This window comes from Tinamus guttatus, unplaced genomic scaffold (assembly GCF_059628265.1).
Source record: "Tinamus guttatus ecotype Peru unplaced genomic scaffold, ASM5962826v1 Tinamus_guttatus_pri_ptg000652l, whole genome shotgun sequence".
In the NCBI taxonomy this organism is placed as follows: Eukaryota; Metazoa; Chordata; class Aves; order Tinamiformes; family Tinamidae; genus Tinamus; species Tinamus guttatus.
Genome location: NW_028289186.1, coordinates 2,432,133 through 2,455,493, shown reverse-complemented (window position 1 = coordinate 2,455,493; position 23,361 = coordinate 2,432,133). Strand labels below are relative to the sequence as shown.

At 50.0% G+C, this 23,361-nt stretch overlaps 2 protein-coding genes across 2 annotated transcripts in view; one reads left to right on the top strand and one right to left on the bottom strand.

Moving 5' to 3' along the window:
* Positions 1-451: 451 nt before the first annotated feature.
* PUSL1 (pseudouridine synthase like 1) lies at positions 452-10,466 on the bottom strand. Its single transcript, XM_010212480.2, has 8 exons — positions 10,396-10,466; positions 9,757-9,814; positions 7,217-7,404; positions 4,805-4,954; positions 4,132-4,305; positions 3,101-3,155; positions 1,247-1,409; positions 452-538 (listed from the first exon to the last, which is right to left on the bottom strand). The coding sequence occupies exons 1-8, from the start codon at positions 10,452-10,454 to the stop codon at positions 510-512; spliced, it is 876 nt and encodes a 291-aa protein (XP_010210782.1). The 5' UTR covers positions 10,455-10,466; the 3' UTR covers positions 452-509.
* A 1,377-nt stretch (positions 10,467-11,843) lies between these two features.
* The window catches only part of ACAP3 (ArfGAP with coiled-coil, ankyrin repeat and PH domains 3), a 48,896-nt gene continuing 37,378 nt past the window's right edge, over positions 11,844-23,361 (top strand). Inside the window, exon 1 of the mRNA XM_088536145.1 lies at positions 11,844-12,049. Coding sequence (XP_088392271.1) covers positions 12,003-12,049 — 47 coding nt within the window. The 5' untranslated portion in view covers positions 11,844-12,002. The remainder of the gene's footprint in view (positions 12,050-23,361) is intronic.

Genomic DNA, 23,361 nt, shown 5'->3' with positions numbered 1-23,361 from the left:
CTGCGGTTTGGAGAGAGAGCAGCTGCTGAGGAGAGGAAATGGCAAGTACTTTAAGGCTGTTTCTGTAAGTGACCACATTAAATAGTAGCTGCTGTCCCTTCTGCTGTGCTGCACGCACAGCAGAGGTTACCAAGCAAAGAGGCAAAAGGGAAAGGCTGCGTTTTCTCTCATTCTAAGTCAGTATCTACCCACGCATCTCGGCAAATGAAACAAAACAAAAAGCCCCAAAGTCGACTCCTTTTTCTTCCTGTTTGAGAGCGATGGTCCTGCACCAGAATATATATATAGGAGAAGAAAAAAAATACAATGCAGACATCTGAAAGCAGCATCAAGTTGTTCTTCATTTCCCCTTGGCAGTCTCAGAGGGTCAGAACAAGTGAGGGGAAGATGCCTTCATTCTCAGTGAACGACGTTTATTGAGACAAGACCACTGTGCACAGAGCACTCTGCAAACGTCCCTTCCGCGTCCACAACGGGCCTTTCAGGCCGGGCTGCATCTCACAGAGCCGCTATTCTGCCGTCGTTCCTGTCTCCAAGTCTGAGGGAGAAAAGGGAGGACATTGATTTAGGGACAAGAATGGCACCAAGGCCACCTGAAAGCACTTGGAGGCTGCGCTCCTCATTTCCTGCCTGCGCTGCCTCCCTGCTGGCACGGCCACCTCCAGGCAGCGGCACCAACACAGGGACAACCCCAGCAAGTGGCAGCTGCCCCGCGCAGCCTGGCCAGGGCTCTGCAGCACAGCAGCCCGAGCGCAGAAATTCTGGGGGTTTCCTTGTGCCCAACCTGAGCCCCAGCGTGAGCTGCGGCTGCAGGAGGGAGCTCCAAGCCCCTGGGTTGGCCTGGGAGGGAGCAACCTGGAAGAGAGGAAGCAGCAGCAGGAAAGCCCTCATACCCACGTCATGGACACTGCATTAGTCAGAGGCTAGAGAAGAAAAAAGACGTTTGCTTAGAGACAAAGCAGGCAGGAATGGGACTATTCAAACCTGCTGACAGAAGGGACTGTGTTTCTATCGCTGAAGGAGATGGTAGTGCCAAGAGAGCCGGAAAAATAATTTGATCTCTCTTTTGCAGAATATTGCTAGTCAAAAGCAAGTGAGCATTACTGCTATAGCATTTATTTCCTTTAATGGGACACACTGGTGCTGTGTTGGATTTACAAGACAGCAAAAGTTACTGCTCCTTCAGTGTTGGGTCTGACTTTCACAGAAGAAAAGCTACCCCCTGCAATCCCCTGCCTTCACCTACCTGCTTCGTTATATGCTACAGATTTTAGGAAGAGGCCGGATGGTGGAGCCATAGCATGAGGTGGAAAAGCCTGGGAATCTCTTTTTTCCAATAACTCTTTTATGTGACGAGGTGATAACTTCCCCTGGCCAACGGCAACAAGGGCCCCAGCCATTCTTCGGACCTGGAACACAAGAACACAGTGAGGTGCTGCCTTCATAAAACTGAACGCATGGAGAATTCTGTGTCCAGTGCTGCACTTTACACCACCAGGACCTTTCTGCAGCATAAAGAAGGCTTCAGCCCCTGCTCGAGATGCCACTGATGTGTATGAGCTCCTAGCACAGACCTACCCATGTCTGCGTAGAGGCTAATGGTTAGTGCTCAGCTTAAAGAAACATTTGGTCTATTTACATCTTCTCAAAGAAGAGTTAAAGGAAAAAAAGCTTAGAGCTTAGCAAACGCTCCGTGACTTGGAGCAGTGCTTCATTACAGCACTGCTCACGCTTCCCAACCACTGACATTTACAAAAAAATAAGTCAAGGTTTACTAGGCAACCAGTCAGGTTTATCACTGTTAAAACAAGAAGGTCTGACAGGAGGAAACAAATTTATGTGCAGACAGGCACTAGCCTCCCTGTGTGCTCCTGAACTGCCCTGCGGAGTGTCAAAACCTTCCCTTGGAGCAATTCTGATGGCACAAAGAACCACAGCCCCGGGACGCGTGCCGTTTTACCGCCCCTCGCTAGAGGTCATTGCGGGCTGGGACTGACGTGCACCTTGGTGTCTCCACGCTCGGGATTTGCCAGCGCGTCGGCCGGCTAGTGATGGGATCCGAGCTAGCCACGCGGCTGCTGCTTCCCCCCTGCTTCATGTTACTCGGAGAAAACATATACACACAACTAGGGCTGTTCAACGCTTTCTCCTATAAAATTCATCCCAATAGTGACACTAAACACAGCAGCTATGAGACAAGATCAAGGGTGAATCTAGCCTAATGTCCCCGGCAGCGCAACCAAATTCGGTGGGGAGCGCTGGCTGGAGCTGAGCGTTATTGCCCCTAACTGCTCCTCTCTGCATCGTGGCACGAGGTGGCGTTTCCTGCCTGAACACACAGCTGGTTGGCTGTGTTTTCTGCGTGTCAACGGGACAGCTGATGGGACAAATCCCCGCGATGGATCGAGCCCTTCTCGAGCACGTTGCCGTTCTTCCCTTGCTCACGTCCAGACACCGCCTGCCAGAGCGCGCAGAGCGTTACTTGGCACAGGATGAGAACAAATTTGGTTTGTCAAAACAGAATAAAAAATAGCTGCTTGCTGTTCCCACAAAAAATCCTCTCTCTCGTCCAGAAAAACAAGCAGCCCTCTTGCCTATTCCCCATCTCCAGAGCGTGGCCATGGCCAGGAAGGCAGCCCGAGAACAGGATTCTTCTTCCTAATGAGGTGATCTCTTAAGTTGTGGACACAGATGTCTTCCCTGAGGACAGCAGTAAAAACCTCACTGGAGTATTTCAAAGCAAGAAATAAAATTCCAGGGTAGTCTTCACTGGGCCCAGTGTCATTCAGCAGGGTGAGGATGTACGTCTCTTGGTTTTCACCCCTCAGATTTTAAAGACAAGGCAATAAATTTGCAGCAAACAATGCTTTCCACCCTCCCATCGGATTCTGTGTCCAAAATAATTGACTGGAGCCACAGACTTAAGAGATTCTGGGCCAAAGAGGGAATAAGGAACCCGGCCTGTCTGATACTGGTTCCCTGGAAGGTGTCATGGGCTCCAACAGCAGCTCTGAACCCAGAGCCCTGCTTAACTGAGCAGCACGTAGCTGCTTTGGTCCTGGAAAACAAAGCACGCGCCCAACACAGCGCTCGACACTACCTGTCGGTAGAGAAACGATCTGCTCCTGAACTCCAGCTCCCAAAACTCCAGTCCCCTAAAGAAAGAAGCAAAAACGCGTTTAAAAGATCACATCTCGGATGGCTCTTCCACCTGCAAGAGAAGTGTAAGTTACAGGTGAGCTGCAAGTGAGTAGAATGAATAATAAGTTGCAATCTTTGGTGTCTGATGTAAAATGCTCTCAGAAGTCTGTGCAGTTCCCTGGGGATGTGTGTATATTTGCTGTTGTAGTTGCAGAATTTGCAAAAGCATTTCCAGGCGTTATGACTGCAACTGTCCCCACACAGAATGATTTACAGATTCACTGCAACAGGATGTGATAAAAAACAACAGCAGCAAAACCTGGCCCGCCACACACACACAAATCCCAGAACTTTATTCTCTAGACCAGAGAATTCATGGTTTTGGTTAAGGTTTTAATAACAGCCTCGAAGGATTCTAAGGGAATTACGGAATGGATTATACCTCAGTGCCATTTAAATGCACTGAAGTTAGGCTTCTTTAAGCTGACCCCTGCAACCTAAGAATTCATTAAATCAACTCATTCAATATCTGCACATCATAACGATGACTCCTGTTATAAAAACAGCAGTTTGGCAGCATGTGTCACGAGGCCTCGGCAAAAATAGTCTGCCAGCAACTAGTTGGATGCCTTTGATCCAGTTTTTAGGTCTCCTCTCCATGGATTCTCATCCATGTTCAGATGATAAATATTCACGATCTTTCCAGAAAAAAAGAATAATTCAGTTTGTGCTAAGAGAGTGAATATATCCAGCCCCTTAATTTCAATACAAGATGTGGTACTGGATGAACCTAACACTGAATGATATTTATATAATAATTGAGGAATATTGGACTTGGCTTCACCAGCATCCCCAGGGATGGCAGCAGGATTTATTGGTGTGAACTGAATGGGTTTGAGTATCAGAGTCACCCAGGCCTTGCACGTTCTTTTCTCCTGCACGCAGCCTTCAGGAAAGGCTTGGGCAGCAGCAGGAAAAAGGGAATCCCACCTGTACTCATAGTGGTGGGACAGGAGGCCGGCGGAGGGTCGGATGTCTGCCTGGAGGATGGTTCTCACCGGAGACTTGAGGGGTGTTTCCGAGCTGAGCGAGCGGAAGGTGCTGAAGTCGTGGGTGCCCAGCAGGAACCCTGCTGCGTCCTGCATGGCCGGCACGTCCAGGGAGCTGCGACGGGACGTGCAGAGCACAGGGAAAGGACCGTGAGGGGCGGCCAGGCACCATGTGGGGGCTGAAGTCCAGGCCAGTGAGGAGCTGCTTATCCCAGCGTACAGATTTGATGTGAAGGAAGCCTCCATGTTTTGCAAGATGGTCTCAAACCCCACGATGGTTTCCCAAACTTCAAATTTGTGACACCCGGAAGATTAAGCTTGGTACTATAGGAAATGAGAGTGACAGCACTGAGCCCTGTCAGAGCTGAATGCAGTGCAAACCCAAGGTGAGGGAAGGGGCAGAGGAAAGAGCAAAGAGCAAAGCTCAGAATGCCATTTAAAAGTCCTCAGGTCTCTCTGAGCATAACTCAGTGCAACTGCACTGATTTCAACACAGAAATCTGCTCCGTGTGGATGGGAAATCCAGTCTCACGTGTGGAAATCACTCTCTGCTTGCTCCCCACAATGCCAAGCCTTTCCACAGCATTAACGAGGAGATATAAGGAAATACTTGCCCTCCTGCCGGAGCCCAGCAGAGATCCCTTTCAAACACTGGGATTTCGGAGTGATGGGAGCAGCCCAGCAGGAGCCGGTACACGTAGGTCCTGGAGCATGCGGAGAAGCGTGCGTGGAAGCTGTCGGCCACGCGGTGAGCGCTCAGGATGCTGTCCGGAGAGAAGGGAACAGTGAAACATCGTGCACTAGCTCAAAGCCTCTACCTGATCACCACTGACAGCAGAACTAAAACCTGCAAGAGGGTCTTTGAGAAGCTGCACGTGCAGTTCGGTATCTTCTGCAGTCTGTGACCAAGGATTACGAGTGGGGGCTCCCAGAGGGTCTGTCAACCAGGAGATGGAAGAGGAGGCCCCAGTGAAACCCTGGAGATGTCTAAGTGTAAAGAGTTTCCATGGGAAGGACGTCCTGCCCTGCGCACCGGCGGCAGAAGCTGAACACTAACGTGCAGGAGGCGAGAGGAACCCCAGCTCTGCCTGCTTGTCACCCAGACAGCTTTCATCGTGTACCCCCAAAGCTGAAAACAGAAATAGGGGATTCTACCGCAACTCCCATCCCGCCTCTGGGGACACCAAGGCTCTTCTGAGCTTGCCCCGTCTACAGGATGCACTGTGATCTTTGTGCACGAGATCCTCGCAAATACGCTCTACAAATCTAAAATCAAACAGATCAGATGACAGAAGCGACTCATCATGCACTAAAGCAACAAAGGTTTTTGTTGCTGATGATCCCGTCAGCCGCTTTGGAATCTTGTTTCCCTTCCAAGCTCTATTGACAGCAACGCGCTCTCACAAAGACCTCTCTCCCCATCACCCTGCTCACAACCACATGAAAGTGCTGAGTTTTCTGTTCAGCATTAACAGAGAATTATTCTCAGCAAAGTAACGAATACAGAGGGAGGGGATTGTTGCTGAGTCTGCTCAGGCTCGTGCCCATCACCAAGCTCCTTAATGGAAAGCAGCTGAACCACTTTTAAAATGCACAGCCCAAAGAAGGAGGCAGAAGCAGGGCTTGAGCTCTCTAAACCTCCGGAACTGTCAAAAGACATCCCCTCCTCATATGTCACACTTTGATATAAGGGAAAAGCTTTCCCTGTCTTGGGGATCCCACTGCTTCCCCTTCTGGAGATGCTCTCTGACTAGGAATTTCTCTTTGACTGCTTTGACGCTCTCTTCATCAGGGTAGTGCAGTGGAATCTTAATTCTGCCCCGTGCTCCAAGATAGCCAAGATAGCCAAGATAGTCTCTAGCTTGAGGAGTTTGCAGCCTGTGCAAGTAAAGCAAAATAAGAGAAGAATGAGCAGAGAGGAGCAAAACAGCTGCTGGCAAATGGTATGTTGATTCTACGACATTAGCACAGATTTGGCTTTTAGTCCCAAAACTTTTGTGTTTCATTCAATTTACACTTTCACCATGAAAAATGCATCTCCTTCTGGGGAAGAGCACAACAGCCGTTTGACAGCTGGTAGAGAAACTGCACAGCAGTTTGGAAAGAAAGGCACCAAACACGAGGTTCAATGCACCCCTTGGAAAGGCAGAAAATTCACAGGGCAGAGAAATTGCTGATGGAATTGATGCAACTACTTGACAAAAGCTGTGGGCTGTATTTTTTTTCCCAGCAGTGATAGCTTTGAGGGCGAGCACTCAGCTTCACACAGGTCAAGCCAATTCTGAGATGCTGTCAGAAAAAAAGAAATAACTCTGAAAGGAGGAAGAAGAAAAGGCAATGGGAAGAACGGCAGCTGTTCTGGTCTCTGCAGGTGTTACACCAAGCTCCTCAGCACACTAACACACAGGTCTCTCTAGGTACTAACAGCTGGTTATGAGAAAGACTGTTTATCTGCCCCATATGTTTGTTACAAAAATATTAAAATGGAGATTTTGATTTAACAAAAAGCAGGCCGAGGGGTAGGTCTAGCTGAGGAGAGGCTGATCTCACAGGAAGGGAGGAGCAGACGGCTCAGACCAACTGTGATCTCATGCATTTGTTCTTCACCCTTTAGCCGAGATACAGGAAAGGGGCAGTGTTTTAGCTAAGCTTTTGGTAAGTGCTAATTCAGTAAGTAAAGAAAAAAGAAATGGGCAGGACTTTTGGAATAAAGCGGCCCTGGAAGTTAACATGTTGCTGCTCCGGCTCCCATGTGGCATCAGCATCACCTGGTGGGACCAATACTCAAATGGTCTTAAATTCTCCCACAGGACTTTGTGTTTCAGCAGTGCCAGCACAGGTCCCCTACAAAAACAGAGGTGAACAACAGTGCTCTTTAGATGCCAAGGGTCTGCTAGGGGCAGAAAGACTCTTAGCAACATATTTAACAGGGGAAAACCTCTCTTGTGCATGAACATAGGACGTGACTGCTGCAGTGATGTCCTCCAGCAAGGACAAATGAGACCTGCACGTGGCGCCCGACTCACCGGATGGGCTCCGGCTTCAGGTGGTGGTTGAGGCTGCGGACGAGCTCCCGGGCATGGAGCGGCGCCTTCCCCGGGGCCCTCTGGATGTCGACGTGGGCAGAGTTGCAGAGCGCGTGGACACCCGTGTCCGTGCGGCTCGAGATGTGGAACTTGATGGGAATGATGGATTTTAGGTTCTGCGCTGCCTTCTGTAGGACAAACGAGAAAAGATGATGAGAAGGGACTCACCAGGGGCTACCTAGGACCCAGTGCCTTCCTCCTTGCCAATCACATCTCCTCACAGTGTTCACATGGAGAAGGAATCACTGCTGTGGGCTGTGGAGCGATGGAGAGGAGCCTGCCTGGGGAATTTCTCCTATTCCATTGGCTTCTCATCCTTTGTCCCAGAATCATCCTAAAGAGAACATCCCAAGTGCTACAGGACCTTCTTACATATTTATTTCCCTCCCCTTTGCTTTATAACACTGGCTGAGTGGGCTAGACGGAGAATTTTCATTTCTTTCTTCCTGCTTTCTTGGGGAGACGGCTCTTCCCAGTGCTGTGCAGGGCATTTGTCTGGGTTCTGCTCCTCTTTCTCTCCTCCCCTGCTCCCCATTTTTCTTTCATGGGGAATAATATCTGGACTTAGCACAAAGCCGCTGGCCAGGGGAGAACTTTGTGAGGGGAGGATTAGTTTTGGGCAGCGCTCAGCAGCACAATGGAAAACAGCTCGCTCGGAAGAGGATTCAAAACAAGCATGAAAGGGAGCTGAGTTCTGCAAAGCCCAGCGGGCCGCACATATGGGGCCACTTAGCACAAGTCACAGCTACTCGCTTGAGCAAAAGGTGCTGCAGGGAGAGCCCCCCTTTACAGCAGAGGCATTTGGAGATACTGAGACCTGATCATCACACCCTGCGCGTTGTGAATTCCCACCGTGCACTGGATGGAGCCAAGTCCCAGGACACAAACTTCGCCATGTGGGGAAGCAAGGCCTGGAATTTCGGTGTGAAACCCTCCCTATAAGCTGCAGTTCCAAGGGTTTCGAGACAAATATGTTCTGCTCCAAGCAAGAAATTTCATCTGCCAAGCTCACCCCTCTCAAAAAAGCATATTAAAAGATTTCATCAACATGTTGATCACCATCAACAACTTTTCATTAACCAGGACTCAGTTACGCAGCACTTGGGACCACAAACCCACCCCTGCCCTATATGTTATGTACATTTAAGTGACAAAGGGTTCGAGCCCTCCTGCTCAGCACTGCACCTTATCCCACGGCGGGGCCCTTCTCACGAGCCGGCCCATTGCACGGGTAATGACACCACTCATTGAAATACAAGGGCTGCACCTCACAGCTCATTTGCTCGCTTGCAACTGCAACCAAATGCCAGAATGGAATAAGGAGCTCATTACGGATATAATCCTGCCCTTCCTTTCAGCTGCCTTCCTGGCTTTGGAAGTGACTGTTCTGAAGTTCAAGGCTGCACAAAAAAAAATGAAGGAAGGAAGATAAATTCCTATGGCCCCAGCAGTTTTCTATTAAAGTCACTTTAAGACATCCCACGTGGTTCTAATAGACACAGCCCGGCTCAGCAGTGCCCAGCATCAATCCCACCACATGAAAGCAAAGCACATAGGCCATAACTGGCCAGCACGCAGCTGGGAGGATCAAAATGCTGATACTGTGAAAAGACAACTCCAAATACGTTTATCTTTTTCTGCTTTTCCCTTCTTTTCCCGTTCAATCCCCTCCTACCTATTCACTTGTTGAACCAAAGTTACTTGGACGATGCACGACAACTGCTGGTCTCACTCAAAGTCTGGCATCTGGGGCTGAGACATGGGCTGGTTTAGAGGATTAGATAAATAAGGGAGAAAATCCTGCGGGGCTCCTCTTTCAAGAGCTGCACCACGTTTATAGCTTTCTCTGCAAGGGTTCAGGCAGGAGCAATACCAATACAAAGCCGAGAGCTGCTATCCGCGGTGTAATTCCCAACACTTCCACCCATTTCTCAGCAAGAGACACGTTTTCTGCAAACTGCTGCTGTTATCTCAGGCTAGAGAGTCTGCTAATGAGAAATAAGTAATTAGATGGATTGCTATTAATATACAGCAATGATCCGAGTTGCCCCAAATGTGACCTGGGCACTAACGTGGCAAAGATTAGTTAAAAACTAATGTCAGGTCCTCACTGAAATCCCTGACCAAACGGTCCTTTGCTCTCCCCATTCCTGCTTTTTGTTTGTCCTTTGGAAGAGCGGATCCTACCGTGTGTTTTCCTGTGTCTGAGAGCACCCGCTCCTGGGATTGGGCAGTGTCCCATTCCTAGATCTAGCCAGGATTTAGACACCAGCTGGGAGGAGAGCAGCTCAGCACGGAGGCGGCTCGAGGAACGTGAGGAAGCAACACTCAAGAAAAAAAAAAAAGATGTTTGTACAGTGTGAAATACTGTAATATTCAAAACAGTGTCAGGAAAATATTTATCCCCAACAGTTACTGTGATTCAACAATGTAATCTTAGCAATTTCACTGTAAGGACAAAATATCCATCCAGGACCTACCTCCATGTAATTCTGGACTCCAAGCAGTGACTGATCTGTTGGTGTCCCCATGACCCCACTGCAAAGAGAAGCAAACACAGGAGTGTCCACAGAGTGTCAGGAACCTGCGTGTCCTGCGCAAGGGCTGGACACGCCGTGCACCAAACCCCCCCGAACACAGCAGCGAACAGCCCTTATCCAACCGCTCGCTGCCGCGCGGCGCGGATCTTCATACACGACTGCGGGGACCAAACGTCTGAAACGAAAATAAACACCTGCAAGCGAGGAGCGAATCTAAAACGTCTTCCCAGGGCTGCTTCCCATGTTCACATGGAGGCTGGGATGACGGGGCAGCCAAATTACCCTGGGAAGGGGTGGCAGGTTGCACTGAACAGGACGTCAGTTGCACTGAACAGGACAGTTTTTATGGGGACAAGGAGGATGAGCCGCAGCATCGGCAGCGCTGCAGGACACAGAGCCCGTGGATGGCTCCTCATAACACACGTTTGCTGCCTTCTCTGTGCTGCAGTGTTACCTTTTTGCCTGTTTTCTGCCTTTCTTACCCCAAACATCCTCAAATGCTTCTAGGCAGCAGCAGCAAACGCCCTGACTGTGGCTTCACTCCCAGCATGCAGGTTAGTGACAGAGCAACGCACCTACCTATATTTACTGCCAAAGTACTGAAAGAAAACTAAGTATCGGGTTTTTGGAGAAACCATGCCGGCTGCCAAGGCCGCGCGGGGACAGCAGGAGCCGAACGCGGTTCCGGCCTTGCCGGGGGCGGCTGCGGCGTCTCCGCGGGCGGAGCGGCCTCGCTTCTTCCTGCCCGCCCGCGCGCGCGCGCCCGCCCGCGCCGTTTCTTGCCGTCTCCGCGGTTTAGCGCGCCCGCCCGCGTCGTTTTCCGCCGTCTGCGCGGTTTAGCGCGCCCGCCCGCGCCGTTTCTTGCCGTCTCCGCGGCTTAGCGCGCCCGCCCGCGCGATTTTCCGCCGCGGGGAGCTGCCTTCCCCTCCTGCCCAAGACGCGTCCAGGCCGTTTTGAAGGTTAATAACAGCAGCGGGGGCAAAAAAATAATAATAAAAAAAATAAAAATAAAAGCTAAAATGATGATAATAAGCAAGGGCTGCGGATGGCCTTCATGCCTATGTTTTGTATTTTTAAAAATCTTTATTCATGTTTCTAAAATACCAGACTAAAATATCTGCTTGTACAATAGCAACCCCAAAAGCAACGTAGCAGGAATCCGCAGTCCTCCCGTACAAATCCAAGATCTGCCTTTGAATGGAAAAATCCAGCCAGCTCCCGGCACGCACAATAGCGCCGGACGCCACCATAATGCAGCTAATGAGGCTCGGCCGCGGAGGGGACGCGATTCCCGATCCGGCTGTGTGCCTGTGTGGGGGCAAAGCCGCGCTCACCTGCATCGGAAGGACTAGAGGGAAAAAAAAAAAGATTGAATTGGAAATCAATAAATTGCATAAAATTTGCATGCATTTCTGAGATGGGGATTAGCCAAGCTGCTTTGCCCTTCCTGTTTTCCCTGGAGCGCAGCAGCATCTGATGATAAATAGCAAATGAGGCTTTCGTTCCCAGAAAGGGTTTCCTGGCTGCGGCTGGCAAATCCAGCAGCTTTTAGCCAGAAATGGGACCCTGGAGCTGAGGGGAGCCCCAAACACCCTATTTCTGCCATCACTGAGGCATCATCATGCCATTTGCTTATGGATTCACATGTCCCTGGCACTCGTTTGACCCTTGATTTCCACTGAGACCCATGTTGCACAGGATGTATTTTATTTATAATACAAAAATTTACGCTCGAGGCCCTTCTATCAACCTGAAATCACACAGGAGATGCAGAGAATGTTGTAGTCCATAATGCTCATTTGTCCGTGGTGATCACGGAGGATCACGACAGAACCCAGCGAGCTCAATTACATCGCCAGGTCCTGCAAAAAATAAAAAGATCGGTGAGGCGAGGGGAGCGAGCGGAGCCACCAGAGCCGCTGGCGCTGCCTTCCCTTCGCTTCCCTTTTTCCTTCCCTTCCGTTCCCCTCTTCCCGCCGCCGCGGCCGCCCCTGCGCCGTGAGGCGGCGGCCGTTACGCGTGAGGCGGCGGCCGTTACGCGCGAGGCGGGCGGCGGTTGCGCGTGAGGCGGCGGCCGCTGCGCGTGAGGCGGGCGGCGAGGGGCGGGCGCTCGCTCCGCGGCCGCGCGCTCGCTTCGCCGCCGCGGGGCCATGAGCTTGGTGCGCTGAGCGGGCAGAGCCGCGAGGATGACGGTGGATTTCGAGGAGTGCATCAAGGACTCGCCCCGGTTCCGGTAAGCGCCGGCTCCCCCCCCCCGGCCCGGCTCCCCACGCACCGCGCGGGGGGCGCCCTGCGGACCCGCCGCGGCCCGGGGCGGGCCAGGCTGCTCCCGGGACCGGCTCCCCCGCAACCCCGCGGCTGCCGCCCGCCCCGGGCATCCCGCCCTGCTGCCCCCGGGTCTTTAGAAAACGCTAAATTTGCCCCCATGTGCCCGCGGTCACGTCCCCGGCCCCACAAGCCGCCTCGCCCCGCGGGGATCAGCTTTTGCGCCGCCCGAAGAGCCGCTGCGAAGAAATATTATTATTTTCCATGCCGTAACATCCCTGTCTCTTGGAAGGTTTTGTGGGTTTTTTTTTTTTTTCATTATTTGCCTTGAAGGAATCCAGGCTCTGCAAACAAAGACGCTGTCCTGGCTGTGCTGCGTTTCAGTCTGCCTGTTTCACATGGTTTAATTCTGGCCGTTTCACATATGCCCAGGGCCGGAGAGGAGGCTCCGCAGCCCGGGCGCTCGCGGCGTGTCCCGGTGTCACAACGGGACCGTCGGAGCGTCCATAGGGCGCTCGGATGGGGACGGGCAGACAATGGGCAGCAGCGGCGCTGGGCGCTCACGTGTGCAGCCAAAACTGCTCTCGGGGGGTCCCTCGCTGCGGGCGTTCCTTGCTGATCCCCTTCTCTCAAAACCTTTCTCGTTGCTGTTGGTTAAACGCAGCATTTTGCATATTCCTTCAAGTGCATTTAGCAATAACTTCTTGGCGTGCAAGATACATTCGGGGAGCTGCAGTGGCTGTTTCTGCCCAGTATTTTGTGTGTGATGCTGTGTAGATGCGGGTGACATTAGTACCTGTGTAAGGGCATCTTCTGGGGTGTTTTTCCCTGCATGTGGGAACCGGTGTGTGCCTGGCAGCGTAACGGGGCTATAGAAAGCGTCCCCCTCCCCTTCATACTGTAATTTTAGGTTAGTGCCAAGATGCTGCTTTTATGTATTCCAAAGCTGGTGCTGAAATTATAGTGCCCAGTGCCATGCAAGATGATGGGCTGGGCTTAGGATCCTCCTGTTCCATGCTGGGATCAGGGCAGCTTTTGATCACGCAGAAGTTCGATGCACGGACAGGGTGCAGAAGGTCTGAGACTCCTTAAACCTGCGGCTATGAGTATTGATTACACTCTGATTTCTTTTATATCTGTCATTCCACGCTATTGTGCGGCAGAGCCCGTGAACCGCTCTGTGGCAGCCTTCCAGAGCAGTGACTTCAGTGTCCAGATGTCTTCTTCCACATGGCAGTGACCCTTTTCCTGGTGACGTCAAGATTGATTGATATGTTTATTTATTTATTTTGCCTTTGGTGTGTGTGGGCTTCAGGCCAAGTGTCTTAGCGTGCAGGCAGCATCCTTTCTGCTCTGTCTGCGCCGGCCGTGAAAACAAAATATCCTCAGAGCTCCGTGTTGGGCCTTTATCAAAAGGCAGTTATTTAAGCATGGAATTATGAACTATTTCCCAAAAGACTAAATGCAGTCTGCCTGGTACAGGGAGAGCAAGAGATTGGACTGGAGAAATGAGGCTGCGTATTTCAAGAGGGAAATATTAGGGGGATATATAAACTTCTCGTACCTTAAACAGTGCAAAAATCCAAGCATTTTCAGGCTCATGGCAAAAAAAAAAAAATAGAACTCTTCTGACTCTCTCCAAGGGTGTAGATTTTATCCTTCGTTGTACACTTTTCTTCTCCCTAGCTCTTTAATTCGTTCTTGTATTACAATTTCTTGTTTGTAATACAAGAGAATCCTGAGATGCCTACGAGGGCCAGGCCTTCCTCCAGAGCACATGGCACGGACGCTTGCTAACACATCCATAAAACTTCACAGCTATAAAGAACCGAAGAATGCATAAACAAAGCTATATATAAAAGTATAAATAAACGTGAGGTGGAATAAGGTAGCATATAATCCTTTCTCGGCAGAAACTGAGACAGCAATAGATAAAGTAACTTGTCTCTTGCCATGGAAAGGGTATGTGGAAAAAGCAGAAACTGAATCCAGATTTCCCATCCCAGGCCCCTTGCTAACAGATCACCCTTCCTTTCCTGCTGGCACCCAACATGGTACTGAGGCCGTTTGCGCTTCCCAATTAACCGTTATGCGGTTTTTTACAATTGGTTTATTCCGCTCAATTGGAGAAAACCAATAGTTTTTGTGTTGTTACACACAGAGGGAGAAGAAGAAAACAAAAAACTATCGCCCAGAAGATCTGAGTAGACATAAACACACGCTCTGTGTGGCATCCTATAATAAGGCTGCCAAACTAGTCTAGTTCAGCAATCAAATCAAATTACGTGTCACAGATCTCCGTACCAATGCTTGGGGGACACTCAGTCCAGCATTGCTCGCTACTTTATAGGGAGCAACATTGCAAAAAATATTTTCCTCCTCTGTTTTTTTGGAAAAGGGGGTTCATTACTTAAATATGTGCAGATCTTCAGATAAACCTCCCTTCTGTTAGGTGTCTTGTGGAGACACGCATACTTGGTTCCAGTAAACAAATGTAATTACCTTGAAAGACCAGTTCGAGGATATTTGACTGCAATCCCAAATAGATGTTGTGGTTTTCTTCTCCCTGACACGCAGAGCCTTCTGTTTACCCAGCAGTTGTGCGGGAAATCTAGGAATACCTCCCTGCCTTGTTCCTGGCACGCTTGGAAGCCGGTGGGCTGCAGTGACACTGAGGAGGCCCCATTGCCACCCTTGCCATGGAGATCTGCAAGGCAGCAGTGTTGGGTGAGGGAATATGGGGAATTTCGGAAGCTCCAGGGCACCTGCCAGTGCTCAGGGTACCCCCCTCCCTTCACTCCCTCCTTGCTCCCCACTGGTACGAAGGGCCAGGCAGGTAGTCTTTACTCCTTTTGGGTTAAACTGCCCTTGAGGAATAGCAGGAGGGAAGGGCAGGGGTGATACCTGCTATAAGGGCTCTGTGGGATGTGCAAAACCCCAGTTGCCTCTGTGGTCATGCCCACAACGAGGGAAATAAGCACTTACTTCCATAACTAACAGTGTAAGTGCAGCTATTGCTGCTCGCTGACAGCATTAACCAGAGTGCTGTGAGCTCAGGGCCACCAGGCTGCAGAATGAGCTGTGTCCAGGTGTGTGTGTCCTTATGAGGAGACCTTAAACACATCTGGGACCCTCGGAAACAGCGTCCCTCCTTATACACCCAGCGCCCAGGCCACCAAGGACCCTCCATGGGAGGAAAGGGAACCTGCAGCTAAGATACAGGCTGCATGAGGCCGTGTAGGTGCCAGTCCGTGTGCGCAGAGCTGAGGGCTCTGCATTGAAAAGAGATTCAGAAAATGTTTTCGGAGTCATGCTAGGGTGTTTCCAATGGAAATGAAGAGTTAGAGATAATTAATCAAACTGATCTTGCTAAGTCTGATAACAGACTGAATTAGACATGTTTAAAACCAGCATAACCAGTTTTAATGCATTTATGCTGTGTGAACTGGTGTGAGCAAAGGCCTCCACCGAAAAGCTCTCGTGGTTTCTGGGTGATTTTCAACCAGTGTCAGCTGATACTGCCTATCTCTGACATGCAGTTTGGTGTAAACCAAATTTATTAGCTTGGGTTACTTAAAAGCAAATTTAAATCACACCCACAACAGCCAGAGAAAGAGTCCTTATTCATTTAATTAAACCAATTTAATAAAAGGTGCACATGCATTGATTTGAGACTGTTTTTTGTTACACTAGGCTCCTTATATAAGCAAAATTCCTGATACTAATTGCAGTGGCAAGGAGATATGCCTACACAGAAAGCTTCTTTCTGAATCAGAGATTAATGAATACAGCTACCATCGCTGGCTGGTTGAGTTGCACGGGAGAGAGGATATTATCTCAGAAGTGGCCTGATATTATCTACCCCAGCCGTAATACCCGTCTTTGTTCATTCGATTTCCCATCTTTTTGTCGCTGCGCTTCTGAAGCCGCCGGCCCTGAAACATGTAAAAGCAGAGGCGGAAATGTCACCCTGTAGTTGCTTTCTGCCACAGTCCCAGCTGTGCGGTGGTCTCCAGCTACAGCAGCCCATCCAGCCCCAAAGTTCCTGCCCCTGAGTGGTTTCCAGAAGCCGCGGGACTTTGCTGCTTCTCCTGGCTTGCAGCCTCACTTTCTCCTTTGGTACCTGTATAAATTGAGCCCAGGCCATTAACACAGAACCAAATGTGTCTTTTCCTGATGCTCTCGTGGGGCTTGGCTTATGATGTTGGCCATCTCTGATCAAATACGGATGGCTCCTCCCTCCTTGTGTGCTATTTGTGGCAGCTGAAAGGAAAAAGATGAAAGAGCAATGAGAGAGTAGTTAGGGCTGGCAGCAATGGGCCTGGGAGAGGGTGATGATGGCTTATCTGCGTTATTGCCACCTGGGCTGTCTGCGTTGCTGCCGTTCCCTGTGGCAGCTCCGCTCCCCCGCGTGCAGCGTGTGCGTTTGGGTGGCTGCGCGTTGCTTGTTGTCTTGGCACGAGGCAGCGGCCTCGATTCCAGCCCCGCTGCTCCACGGACTGCAGCGTGGCCAAGTGCCCCAGCAGGGCGAGAGCTCGGGGAGACCTCACTTGGCCCAGCCTCGTTCACGGGGACTCCGGCGAGTTCCCGTTTTGGCCATGAGCTGGGGTCGCTGCGGTGCTGCAAAGCCACGTGGCGGCTTCTCTCGCTTCCCCTTGTCTGCAAAGATGTTCCCTGGAGCAGGTTGGTTTTGCTTCTACGCCAGACCCCTTCTTTAGGGAGGCAGAGAACTTTCTGATAAGGTTAATCATCCTAATTCAGGGGGGAACCGTGCACAAATGCATCCTCACTACAGTCCTTTTACTGGGTATAGGCTAGAGTAGGGAACAGCTAAAACCAAAGCAAGATATTTATTACAGTGGATGAAAGGGAAGATGTCAGAACTCATGGGTGGCACATCCCAGAGCGAAGTGCTTATTCATTCCTTAAATAAGCGCAAAGTGGCACAGTCTAAACAGATTATATAATACCAGCGAGTGAGATAATCCCTTCCCTGCATACCCAGGCTGCTGCTTCCCACTACAGCAAGGCTTAATGACTGCAATAGTCTTTATTAAAAGCTACCACTAATAGAAACAGTGTGTGTATATGTGAAATTGCATAAATGTATATATAATTATTTTGAAGAACACTGCTATCTGAGCAGAATGGAGCTCCCGCTCCATTCCAGCACCAGGGAAGCAATTCCGTTTCTTGTCAGAATGCTACCCCTTTGTCCTCTGTGTTAAACCCTCTTTTTGGCAGGAAATCCAGATTTGTCCCCCTGGCTGTGACCTCGCCCCAGGAAACAGCCGCTGTGACAGCGCGGAGATAGCGGGAGGCCTCCCTTCCTCCCCCTCCTCTTCCTCCCCACGTCCAGGCTTTTCTTGCTCCAGCTGCAGGCTGGCACTGTGCGCCCAATCTGCAGAGAAGGGGCTATTTGAAGGCTGGAGGAGGAGGAAGGATGGCTTTTTTGGAACAATGGTTGCCTGAAGAGTTCAAAGTCTTTAATGAATCCACGGCTGCCAGGCTGAGGTTAGGGATCTGGGATAACGGAAGCTCTCGCTGGCTTGTCTGAATCCAGACCTAATGCATAAACTAGAGGACAAGGCCATAGGGAGCAACCAGCCCGAAGCGCTGAGGAAGGCCCCGGCCTGGTATCTCGGTGGCGTCGGTGGGAAGGGAAAAGGCTCCCTCGGAGCAGCAGGGGCATTGAGCCTCACGGGCCTTAACCTCCCTGCGTGCTCCCCACCGTTATCCATAGTTTAACATTATGGCCTGTGCTAGAGGCCACAGCTGAAGGCAGGACGCAGAATGAAACCTTGCCTCAAGAGCAAGCAAAAACCAGAAATAACCCAAGTGGCTCCCCCAGGCCATGCTTCCCCCCAGCCCTCGCTTTCCATCTTGACTCTATTTGTTAGGAAGAAATTAGTGGCTAATTTTGCTTCCTACATTGTCACCAAAATGGACTGCAGGAAGAGCAAACACTGGTCCTTCCTTGTTCTGTACTGGCTAGGAGTGTAGATATTATGTAGACATATCCATTTTTTCCTAAAACAGTGCAAAAATGTGCACAAATGTGCAAAAATGCATTCTCAGTGCATAAGCCCAGCCCGGCGGGGAAGGGAAAAGAGCTTTGTGTGGAAGCTCTGAAAACAGAACATCCTGTGTTGGAACTGAGGAGAACTAGCTGGAATCCAGGAGAGGGAAGAGAGGGAAACAAAGGTTTGTTTGAAAAAATATTCATTTTTACTCCTTCCCATTGATTCCCCTTTTCTTATTGTTGGTGACTGAGACAGTAATCCTGGACATGAGAATTAATCCCCTATCTTAATTCCCCAACCTCAGGCACATCCTAACAGTCCTGTTCCCTCCAGAGCACAGGGAGAGGAAGTCAGACCTAGAAAAATGGGGCCATAACAACCCATGAAAGTCATAAATAATAACAGGGAATCAGTAGTGTCTCGGCATGCAGCAATAATAGAACAGACGCGGCTGTTTTTATTTCCCTCAGCAAGCTTCCCTCCAGGCAGCAGAGGGGGAAAGCCGTGAACTGCAAGACCTTGCCAACCCGCTAGGGAAGGGCTGTGTTACCCGCTGGGGTCTCTTTACTGGGAGAAAAAGCAGAAACACCAGTGGTTTTGTGCTGCTAGGAGATACATGAGGTATTTGGCGCTGCTGTGGGGTGCAGGCAGTGCCCGGGGTGAGGGAAGGGGCAAGGACCCTCCCTGGTCCCCCATGGGTCACCCAGTGCTTTGCTGCCAGAGAGGGCAAGACCTTGGCTTCTTTTTTGGCAGGAGCTACACAGGAAAAGCCTCTCGGACAGAGACAAAAGGAGCAGAGGGGCTGGGGGGCTCCGTTCTGAGCCAAGGCCCAGGGGAGAGAGAGGAAGGGGAAAAAAAAAGAAGAAACAAGAAGTCTTCAGTGCTGAAAGAGATTCCTGCCAGGGGAGGGAGGACGGAGCTGCGCTCTGGACCGCAGGAAGTCTCCACAAAGGCCTCGGGAACCCGTCCAGCCCTGGGTGCGCAGATGATGCTGGGGTCGCGCAGGGAGAGGACGGCACAGTTTGAAGCAGGGTTTTTGATAAGTTAATTTTGCTTTGAAAAGAAATGCAAATAGTGTCATCTGAGGAGAGGCATGCCTGAATTACAGATTCCTTCCTCTGCTCAGAGGAGAATATTCCCATATTGTTACTGGCCTGCTCTTTCCTTATTACCACTGCGAATCTCAGTACCTGAGACCCAGGCAGTGAAACCCTTTTTGATGAGAACACAAGAAATCTCTGCTCTAAAGTCACTTAATGAGATGAAGCAAAGTGTGAAGGAAGGGAAGAAAAGCATCATCTGCAGGAAAGCACAAATAACCCACCTGCCAAGGGCTATGGGTGCAGAATACTTGGTTTTTGAAGCCTTGCTTAAAGGTGGCAGTTGGCAGGTTGCGCAACAGAGTCTGCCAGATCTGAGCTGCAAGTATTTATATACAGATATATATATTTGTTGGGAGGGAAGGAGAAGGGCATAGCTCCATGTTTTCATGCGCCATTCGGCCTCATTTGGAAGCTCATCCTCAGAGTGGGGCCTTTTCACAGTCAGCTCTCTGATTTACTGTAGGACTGCAGAATAACTGAGAGGTAAGTGTTCCCCACAGCTTTTGCCCGTGGGTCACACAGACACCTGCATTCTGCTGATCTGCAGCCACCGAGAGGGCCCTGCAGACTGGAGGCACTGCCCTAGGGAAGGCTTTTGCTAGATATTAGTACACTAATTTAAAGTCAAGAGAAAGCCGTGCAACAGAAAAGCAAGATCCTAAAGGTACCTTAGGATATGAGGGGAGAGAGAATCTCCGAATCATTCCCATGTCCCTTACACTGGCAGAACTTCTGTTGTTTCACTCAGTTCCTCCTTGCAGGTAACTATCTCATGCTCCCAGGATCAAAAAGCATCGTCTCTGCCTTCCAGTCTGTGCTAGGGCTATAGCCAGCTGTGGGCAGACTGTAGTCAAGATTAGAAAAACAGCTTATTCCATTATCCCGGAGCAAAAATGGGAGACTCAGGATGCTAAGAACACATCTTCTATTGCCATTTTCGCCATTAAACAATTGGTGCAGTTTATCCCAAAGACAGATGCATTTTAATGATGAGCAAAATCCCCTCCCCACTTCTTATCTCACAAGAGTAAGGGGAAAGGAATTACTATTTATGAAGCAAAATGAGACCCTCAGATAAAGGAAAAAAGCAATTCACTTTCCCCCCCACTCCTTTTAAAGTGACTTAAATTTGAGTGGCTTTAGAATTACTTGCATAATCTGTTTTTACCTAGGTTTATCCCACTTATTCAAGACACAGCTTAGACCTAAATTGGAGCCAGCAATTTCCACAGGGAGATGGTCAGCAGGGCTGCAGGAAATAGAGTACTCCATGGTTCATTGAAAAGCGAGGGAAGAAAAGCACATTTCTCCCTTATAAAAGGCGAGCAGAAGTGGGTCAGACCAAGCTTGGAATTAGCATGACACTTATATATAGATTTATAGAGAAAAACTCAACCTAATGCACTTTGTCCAGAGCCATGAGTCACCTTTAAGGGAAGCAGATCTGTGCTGCACTCAAGCTGCAACGTTCTTCAGCCCAAAGCCCCGTTGTCAGGGTCGAAGGGGGGGAAATAGTTCAGGTCCTGGTGCAAGGGCAGGGACACTTGCCAGCAATTCCCTTATTACCCTGGTCGATCACGTCAAAGAGGCGGAGCTGTAACCAACTCTTTGCAACACAAAACTGAACCAGCCGCTGTTTCCTGTGTTGTCAAACAAACAACAAGACATGCTAAGGCCGCACGGTGCCACTCTGCTCCAGAGGAGGGTTTTTTGCTCATTTAACTGCCCAGAGACCAACTGCCTCCTTAACCACAGGGCAGGTACCACGAGCAGCAGCGTAGCATCCTCCCCCTCCCTTGGCTCCTGGGTTACACAGCTCTATGGTAGTTATAGCTCTATGTGTATATATATATATTCTCTTGAAAAAGGAAGGACTTTTAGTACTCCTAGCCCTTGATTTCCCTTCAGTCTTCCTCTCCAGACCAGGACTGCCCCAAGCCAAGGAGGACGTGTGGGTTAGTGCTGATGCTCTGCTGGTTTTCAGCAGGTTCCCTGCTCCCTTTTCCCAGCCCCTCAGCCCAGCCTGATGTTTGGCCTTTTCCAGGTTTTCTCTGGGTGCTTCTGCTCTGATTTATTGTTTCCTGTGGGCTCGAAGGAATGTGAGGCAGGACCAGGGTTCTGCTTTGTCACTTCTGAGCAGAAAGGGAAACAGAGATTAGCAGCAACAGGTACTGGTGTCTGTGGAGGTTTGCAGACTGAGAGCGAAGCTTTAGGAAGGAGCAGAGCGACCCGATGGCAACTGGCCAGAGATCCTCAGTGCTGTTGAAGCACTCGAAGGGCAGCAAGCTACAGAGTGCTCTGGAACCACTGAATCCACTCTCCCCATTTAGCAACAGCACAGGTGTGGATTTGCACTCATCTGACACAATGAGCATCTATTTCTCATTCCACATGATTTTTATTTTAGATTAATCTGAGTGTGCAGAAATCCTCTGCAAAATAGAGCAGGGGCCACTGTAAAGACTTGGCAAGCGAGTGGTGTGAACCTTCCCGTCTGGAGCAGATCGGGAGCAAAGCAGCCACTGCACAAAGGGAGCTTGAGGAACGTGAAGATAAAGAGCATGGGTGTTACTGCTGCATGTCCTCCAGGAATACGTGGTGTTTTTGCAGTGCAGTTGGGCCATCCGTGTGTCTGGGTTGGAGGCTCGAGCATTAACCTGTGACATAGTCCAGCAGCCGCCACATGGGAGCCCCTTGGCTTCGTGGCTGGACTTTGTGCCTTTGGGGCTGGCTGGGGTGTCACAGCTGCCGGCTCTGAGGACGTTTCTGGTGGTTGTTTTCCGAGCGCGGCCTGTGTGATCTCAGTGATGGGGAATCCAGGGCAGTGGCTTGGCCCTGACTCAGCCTCAAATCCAAAGCAGGCGCCTCCTCCCCGTGCGAACGGCAGCTCCGTGGCCCCTTCTGCTCCACACCATCTCCTCTGGGGCTCTGCAGCCTCTGCCTCCCTTCGCTGATGCCTCCACTGCTAGGTTCCCGTGGGAATGACCCGTCCATCAGAGCTGTTGGGCTCCCTGCCTTTTGGGCCAGCGTGGGGAATTCTTTCAAATAGGCTCTCCATGGATTCCCCCATGAGTTGTTCATCAGTCGTGGTCTCTACAAGCAGCCTGCCTGCATCAGAGACCATAAACTCCCCCCTTGCTGCGACTCCAAAGGTCAAACCTCTTTTTTTTTTTGATTACCTTTTATTTTTTAACAGAGGTTTTGAATTATATTGTCTGGCAGGCAGTGCAGAGTACTGGATGAGGGATCAGGAGGAACAAATTATTTTCTTGACCTTATGTTTTGCTTTCATTGGGTCACATTAGCTCTTCGTGCCGCCGTTTACTTCTTCTTTAGCTACCTTATCTACTGAAGGGAGATACCATTGTATAATATCAAATATACTACAGGAGATTCAGTTGGATAATATAGTTGCTACTGCAGATAATATCAACCATAGCGTCTTTTTCTCTCCTTAGTTTTCCATGGGTGTGTCATCTATATGTATTTTGTAAGCATTAATTAGTAGGCAAAATGAGTGCAGAAAAACGTAGCCCCTGGCTTGACTAGTCATGTAGGGATATTAATAACTGTGCACACAAAGGAAATGATTAGGGAATAGGCAGAGTTCCTAACGAAGGCTTCTTCCCCTCTCACGGGAGGGAGGGTGTGAAATCTTCAGCTTGCCAGCTCTTATTACAGGAATCAGTTTGCAGCCCTGGTTGCAAAATGCAGAAATGAAAAATCAGTCACTGAAATCCCTGTGATAGGAATTCCATAGTCATTTCTCATTTTGAAAACTGCCATTCCATTTCCAGCAGGGTTCAATTTTTCTCAGTTTTGACTAACAGTCAAAAAGCTCTGTTTCAAAGCAGTGGCAGCAGAACATATTGGGCCATCTTTCCCTTTCAGAATGGAATTTTCCCAGTTTCCACATGAAATGTTTCACTCTGATGAACCAGCACTTCCCACTGTCAAGACATCCTTTCAAAAAAGGCATTTTCCTCCAGGAAATTCCCAGCCAGCTCTAGATTTGGTGCAATCTGTGCCCTCGGCTTCAGCTTCTGGCCCCAGTGGTTGCATAAGCAAAGTGAGCGGCAAGGACCCTTGCTGAGCAGCCACTGCTCCCAGCCCTGAGCAGCAGAAGCTGTTCCACTGGGGAAGGGCATTTGTTA

What these genes read in the sequence shown, in the direction of transcription:
- PUSL1 (XM_010212480.2), bottom strand. Translation starts at nt 10,454, where the DNA reads ATGGTTTCTCCAAAAACCCGATACTTAGTTTTCTTTCAGTACTTTGGC. An exon ending in TGCTGGGCTCCGGCAGGAGG is followed by an intron (nt 4,306 to 4,804) that starts GCAAGTATTTCC and finishes GTCCCGTCGCAG; the next exon opens with CTCCCTGGACGTGCCGGCCA. An exon ending in TCCCACCACTATGAGTACAG is followed by an intron (nt 3,156 to 4,131) that starts GTGGGATTCCCT and finishes TTCTTTCTTTAG; the next exon opens with GGGACTGGAGTTTTGGGAGC.